General features: G+C 29.3%; 1 protein-coding gene across 1 annotated transcript; it reads right to left on the bottom strand.

The window, feature by feature from the left end:
- Positions 1 to 821: 821 nt before the first annotated feature.
- LOC114163531 (sugar carrier protein C-like) lies at positions 822 to 5,053 on the bottom strand. Its single transcript, XM_085666695.1, has 4 exons — positions 4,586 to 5,053; positions 4,025 to 4,486; positions 1,007 to 1,078; positions 822 to 866 (listed from the first exon to the last, which is right to left on the bottom strand). The coding sequence occupies exons 1-4, from the start codon at positions 5,030 to 5,032 to the stop codon at positions 822 to 824; spliced, it is 1,026 nt and encodes a 341-aa protein (XP_085522821.1). The 5' UTR covers positions 5,033 to 5,053.
- Between the last annotated feature and the right edge of the window lie 1,046 nt (positions 5,054 to 6,099).

The following is a 6,099-nucleotide window of genomic DNA, read 5'->3' as shown; positions in this document are numbered from 1 at the left end:
TAACTGACTCCTTAGAGTGTTAGGATGCGATCCTTACCTTGAATCCTTACCGAGTTATATAGATGTGGCACCACCATAGACACCCACTAACAGGGGCCATGGAATTACGTCCTGACCACTGAAGCACGACCCTGAAACCCCACCTAGAGATTTCAAGGAATTACGTACTGACCATGGACCAATCATAATCAAACAAATAATATTTAACATGCACATATAAATATCTGATGCCGAACTTTACCATCCATCCTCATTTGTATTCCATGTTGAATCCACACCATCTCATTCTTCCCAATCCATGAATATAGAATTTCACCCCATACCAATACCATGCCATTTTGATACCAACCATTTCATTGAAATCACATGCCAAGATCATACCCAAAATTCATCATTTTCTCACCCATGAACCATTCCATATCTTATATCAAATTCATACCCAACTCATCATATTCAATTCATGTTAAACTCATAAGCCATAAACCATAATTCATCATATTCACACAAGGTCACTCAATTCATACTTTAAACGACATAATCAGTCCAAGCATATGATTAATATCCAAAAACAAAGAAAACAAGGAGCGAACCCACCCCTCGCGCAGCCCCTCGCTCAGGCATAAGGGTCTCGCTCAGGCGAGCTCCCTTCGCCTAGTCGAGAGCTCGACAATCTGGACCAGTGGCCATTCGCACTAGCTCGCTTAGGCGAGATCTCCTCGCCTGAGCGAGGCATTCTCTCGCTCAAAACAAGGATGGCCCGCCTGAGCGAAAACTCGCGCAAAAGGCTTGGGCGAGCCTCTGCCAGTCTTGCTTAGGCGAGACTAGCTCGCTTGGGCGAGACCATCAGTTCTCGCCTCTATTCTCACCTACAGTAGTCACATTTTTGCACCAAACAACAAACACAAGCACTTCGCATGTTCATAGTAACATATAGCCCATACAACACCAAACAGAACCAAGAATAGGCCAAAAATTGTTTAAAACACAAAGCCCTAACTTCCCTTACCTGGAAAGAGCTATACAAATGACTCGTATACATAAACAGTGAGCACCACAGCTCCGAGAACGACTTAGTGAGCTAGAAACATAGCAAAATGGAACAGAACAAGGGCATTGAGATGAGCCTCAGAGTAAACACGAAAATAAGACTAGGAGAGATCTAGTATGAGCTAAGGAGCAACTTACGTGGAGTCGAAAGAGCTTGAGCAACCTTGACGAAGACTAAGGATCAAACTCTAGCAGAGCTTCTGTTGAGAACGAAGGTGTTTGAGTTCTGATGTTTTCTGAAACTGAGATGGGAGTGAGAGTGTTAGGCTGGTTTATGGTCTTTGGCTCCTCATGGGCCAGCCCTTAGGCCCAATTAGATCTGAGGTAGCTCTTAAACATAAGGGCAGAAAATATTGGGTCTTACAAAAAGAAAATCTTTTATCTTAATAACATAATTTGATAAGTTTTAAATGTTTTTTAATTGAAATCTTGTGCTATAGAAAAAAAAAGAGTTAATAAAATATTTCTAAAGTATCATTTTCTAAAATTTTAAAAATAGAATTAACTAAAGAGCTTATAGTATAATTATATTTCAAAAATGAGAAATATTTAAAAATAGATAAATATTTTAAAAATATTTTAAACTAAAAAATCAAAATAAAAAAGTTACTTTTTTTATTTTATTGGATAATAATTTAGATTGTTTTAATTGAAATCTTGTGATATAGAAAGAAGATAAGAAAAAATATTAATAACATCAAGTTTTCTAAAAATCTTAAGGGAGAAATATTAAAAAAATAGAAAATTTAAAAATTTTATAATAGAATTATATTAAAAAATGGGAAAAAATTAAAAAATACAAAAGCATTTTCAAAGTATTTTAAATTCAAAATAAAGAAAAAGTATCTTTTTTAATTGTTGTGATAAATTTTTTTAGTTTCATAATTGAAATATAATATAATAAAAAAAATAAGATAATGAAATATTAGTAAAATTATCATTGTCTAAAAAATAAAAAATACAAATATATAGAAACATTGAGAAATATTCAACCATAAATACATATTTAAAAAAGCATTTTAATTTAAAAATAGAAAAGATTATTATTTTTTATTAAATTTGATAACATTTTAACTTTTCTAAAATAAATATTGTACTACAAGAAAGTCCTAATTACTTATGACTGACCAATTATTTAAAAGAAATTACTGTAGAAGTGGTTAAGGGTATATATTAGTTTTTAAAAACCTATATTTGATTTGTTCATTGTTAGGCTACGTCAATAATTTTTTGACTTAATTGTACTTCAATTGTGGTAAGTTAGATTATAACTCATTCTTTTCAATTGTTAAAAATGAAGAACAAAATGGTGTATCATTTCATTTAAATTTTTATTTTTTATCACTTGAAAATAATTTTTAATTTTATTGATAATTAAGAAAATATTATAGAATAAAATATTATTATAATAATTGTTGTGCTTATCATAATATATAAAACTTATTCATAAAATAAAATAAAAAATACCAAATTGGATGTATCATTTAATTTGATTTTTCAATGTTTTTTACTTGACGTTATTGCATTACATTGATTGAATTTTATCTTCTAGTTATATCTTTTATCTTTTTACATCTTTAAAAGCATAACTTGTTATATCTTGAAAGAAAAATAAAATCTTTTATCTTAAAAACATAATTTGATAAGTTTTAAATGATTTTTAATTGAAATCTTGTGGTATGGAAAAAAAAAGTTAATAAAATGTTAGTAAAGTATCATTTTCTAAAATTAAAAAAAAAAGAATTAACTTAAAACTTATAGTATAATTATATTTCAAAAATGAGAAATATTTAAAAATAGATAAATATTTTAAAAATATTTTAAACTAAAAAACAAAAAAAAAGTTACTTTTGTATTTTATTCGATAAAAATTTAAATTGTTTTAAATGAAATCTTGTGATATAGAAAGAAGATAAGAAAAAAATATTAATAACATCAAGTTTTCTAAAAATCTTAAGGGAGAAATATTAAAAAAATAGAAAAATTAAAAACATTATAATAGAATTATATTAAAAAATGAGAAAAAATTAAAAAATACAGAAGCATTTTCAAAGTATTTTAAATTCAAAATAAAGAAAAAGTATCTTTTTTAATTGTTTTGATAAATTTATTTAGTTTCATAATTGTAATCTAATAAAAAAATATAAGATAATGAAATATTAGTAAAATTATTATTGTCTAAAAAATAAAAAATATAAATATATAGAAACATTGAGAAATATTCAACCATAAATACATATTTAAAAAATCATTTTAAATTAAAAATAGAAAAGATTATTATTTTTTATTAAATTTGATAACATTTTAAGTTTTCTAATTGAAATATTGTAATACAAGAAAGTCCTAATTACTTATGACTGACCAATTATTTAAAAGAAATTACTGTAGAAGTGGTTAAGGGTATATATTAGTTTTTAAAAACCTATATTTGATTTGTTCATTGTTAGGCTACGTCAATAATTTTTTAACCTAATTGTACTTCAATTGTGGTAAGTTAGATTATAACACATTCTTTACAATTGTTAAAGAAGAAGAACTAAGCGGCATATCATTTCATTTAAATTTTTATTTTTTATTACTTGAAAATAATTTGTAATTTTATTGATAATTAAGAAAATATTATAGAATAAAATGTTATTATAATAATGGTTGTGCTAATCATAATATATAAAACTTATTCATAAAATAAAATAAAAAATACTAAATTGGATGTATCATTTTAAATGAATTTTTCAATGTTTATTACTTCAAAATATTTGTATTCTTGTTGATAATTAAGAAAATATTATAAAACAAAATATTGTTATAATAATGGTTGTGCTAATCATAATATATAAAACTTAATCATAAAATGTTAAACATAGAAAATAATATTAATGTACTATTATTGGTAGCACTTACATGGAAGAAATAGAGAATATCAAACCAAAACATAAAAAATAAAAAATATACTACCAATGGTCTTAATACAAAAAACCATAACCAATTGTTCAACCTCTAACACAGATTCTGGAGAAGCGTTTAGAGTAACAAACTTTTTCCAATAGGGATGACTCTGCCATACAATGTGCATTTCTTCAATGGGAACCCCTTTGGTCTCAGGTAGAAGTTTGAAGATGAATATGGTCATCATAAAGACAAAGCATGCAAAGAAAACGAAGAGTCCAAATTTCATGTGACAAAGCATTGTGGTGAAAATTTTTGCAATGACAAAGGTAAAGATCATGTTAACAGAAACATTAACACTTTGTGCAGTTGATCGCACGTCAAGCGAAAAAATTTCACTCATAAACAACCACCCTAAAGGACCCCAAGACCATGCAAATCCTGTAACGTAGATACATATGCCACACACAACCATGATAGCATACCACTTTGGCAACACTTTTGGGTTTCCATCAAATCCAAATTTGAATCCAATCGCCATAGTTATCAGAATCTGCACCAAACCAAATAAAAATACAATATTAATTATAATATATCAATAAAAAGAGTTTGAAGATTTTCACAAAGATTATGTCGGAAAAAAAAACGTTACCTGACAGATAAGCATTTGTGCGCCTCCTTCTAAGAAAAGGGTACATCTCCCGAACTTGTCAACAGTGAATATGGAGGCTAGAGTGGCAATTGCGTTGCAAGCGCCGATGATCATGGCCGACATGAGAGAAGCAGTGGCTCCAAAATCAATGGTTTTAAACAAAATAGGAGCATAAAACATTATCACGTTCATGCTAGTGAGTTGTTGGAAGAAGGGAATGGCTATGGCAAACGCGAGTTGAGGTCTATATTGTCTCTTCAACCAAGAGACCCAAGGGTGTTTCACTACTTTGAAGGATTCACTCGCTGTCATAAGATCCTCAAACTCTTGATCAATGTCCGTGGTTCCTCGAATTTTGATAAGTTCCTTCTTGGCCTTCTCATCAAGACCATGTTCAATTAAGGAACTCGGTGAATTTGGAAGAATGATTGCACCAAACATGATCATGACAGCATGAACTATTGCACAACCCAAGCTATACTTCCATCCTTCCCCATTCTCCATTTTGGCAAAAATGTAGTTAAGAACATTGGCAACAAAGATACCAATAGTGATTTCCAATTGGAACATCATATTAAGTGCACCTCGGTACTTGTAGATAGCAACCTCAGACACATAGATTGGCACAGACTGTCCACACAACTTTATTGCTTTAGCATTTTATGTACCATAATACAAAATATAAGGAATGTTTTTCTTTTCAAAGAGAATATAATAAATATGTATGTTTATAACCTGATTGGTGCATCTAATTCCGAAGCCAAGTAGAATGCGACCAACAATGAGCATCCAAACATGTTGAGCGAAGATATTCAATAGAGCACAAGCAAGAAAGGGAAAACCACCTCAAAACATGATAGCTCGCCTTCTGGTGAGTCGAGTAATAGTGGATGCTAAAACCGAGGCAACAAGTGCAGCCAAATACAAAGATGATGTAAACAACGTTAATGTTTGGCTATCGAATTTGCAGTATTGGTTATCATAGGGTTTTATATTGTTCTCTTTTGCATACACTTCAGGAAAGAATTTCTTCAGAAATGGATCCATAGAAGTCACACCACCTACACATATTTATCTCTTTTGTAACCAAAACTATAATTATAAGATGTAATAAAAACATGTTCCAATATATATATATATATATATATATATATATGAAAATGTATACCAAATATACCAAGGTCGTAGACAAATATTAATCCTCCAAATGCAGCTACGAAGCATGCTACGAACACCCGAATAGTAAGTTTTCCTAGATAGTTCTTTGATTCTGAAGGGCCCCTTGAGATGAAAGCTCCCAGCATTTTGAATGACCGAGAATTGAAAACTTCAACTCAAGTAAAATTAAGAAGAGAAAAAAAAAACTTCAATGTATCAATGCTCCAATGTTACCTTAATTTATAGAGTGACGTTATTGCATTACATTGATTGAATTTTATCTTCTAGTTATATCTTTTATCTTTTTACATCTATAAAAGAATAACTTGTTATATCTTGAAAGAAAAAGAAAATCT

This window comes from Vigna unguiculata, chromosome 9 (genome assembly GCF_037176805.1).
Source record: "Vigna unguiculata cultivar grain cowpea cultivar isolate G323 ecotype 2 chromosome 9, ASM3717680v1, whole genome shotgun sequence".
In the NCBI taxonomy this organism is placed as follows: Eukaryota; Viridiplantae; Streptophyta; class Magnoliopsida; order Fabales; family Fabaceae; genus Vigna; species Vigna unguiculata.
This window is presented reverse-complemented; position numbering and strand designations above follow the sequence as displayed.

Excerpts from the sequence above, each read along its gene's own strand:
- LOC114163531 (XM_085666695.1), bottom strand. The coding sequence starts at position 5,032 with ATGATCATGTTTGGTGCAATCATTCTTCCAAATTCACCGAGTTCCTTA. Across the intron at positions 4,487-4,585 it reads CACAAATGCTTATCTGTCAG|ATTCTGATAACTATGGCGAT; the intron begins GTAACGTTTTTT and ends GGTTTGGTGCAG. Across the intron at positions 867-1,006 it reads ATTTGTATAGCTCTTTCCAG|GTGAGAATAGAGGCGAGAAC; the intron begins GTAAGGGAAGTT and ends TGACTACTGTAG.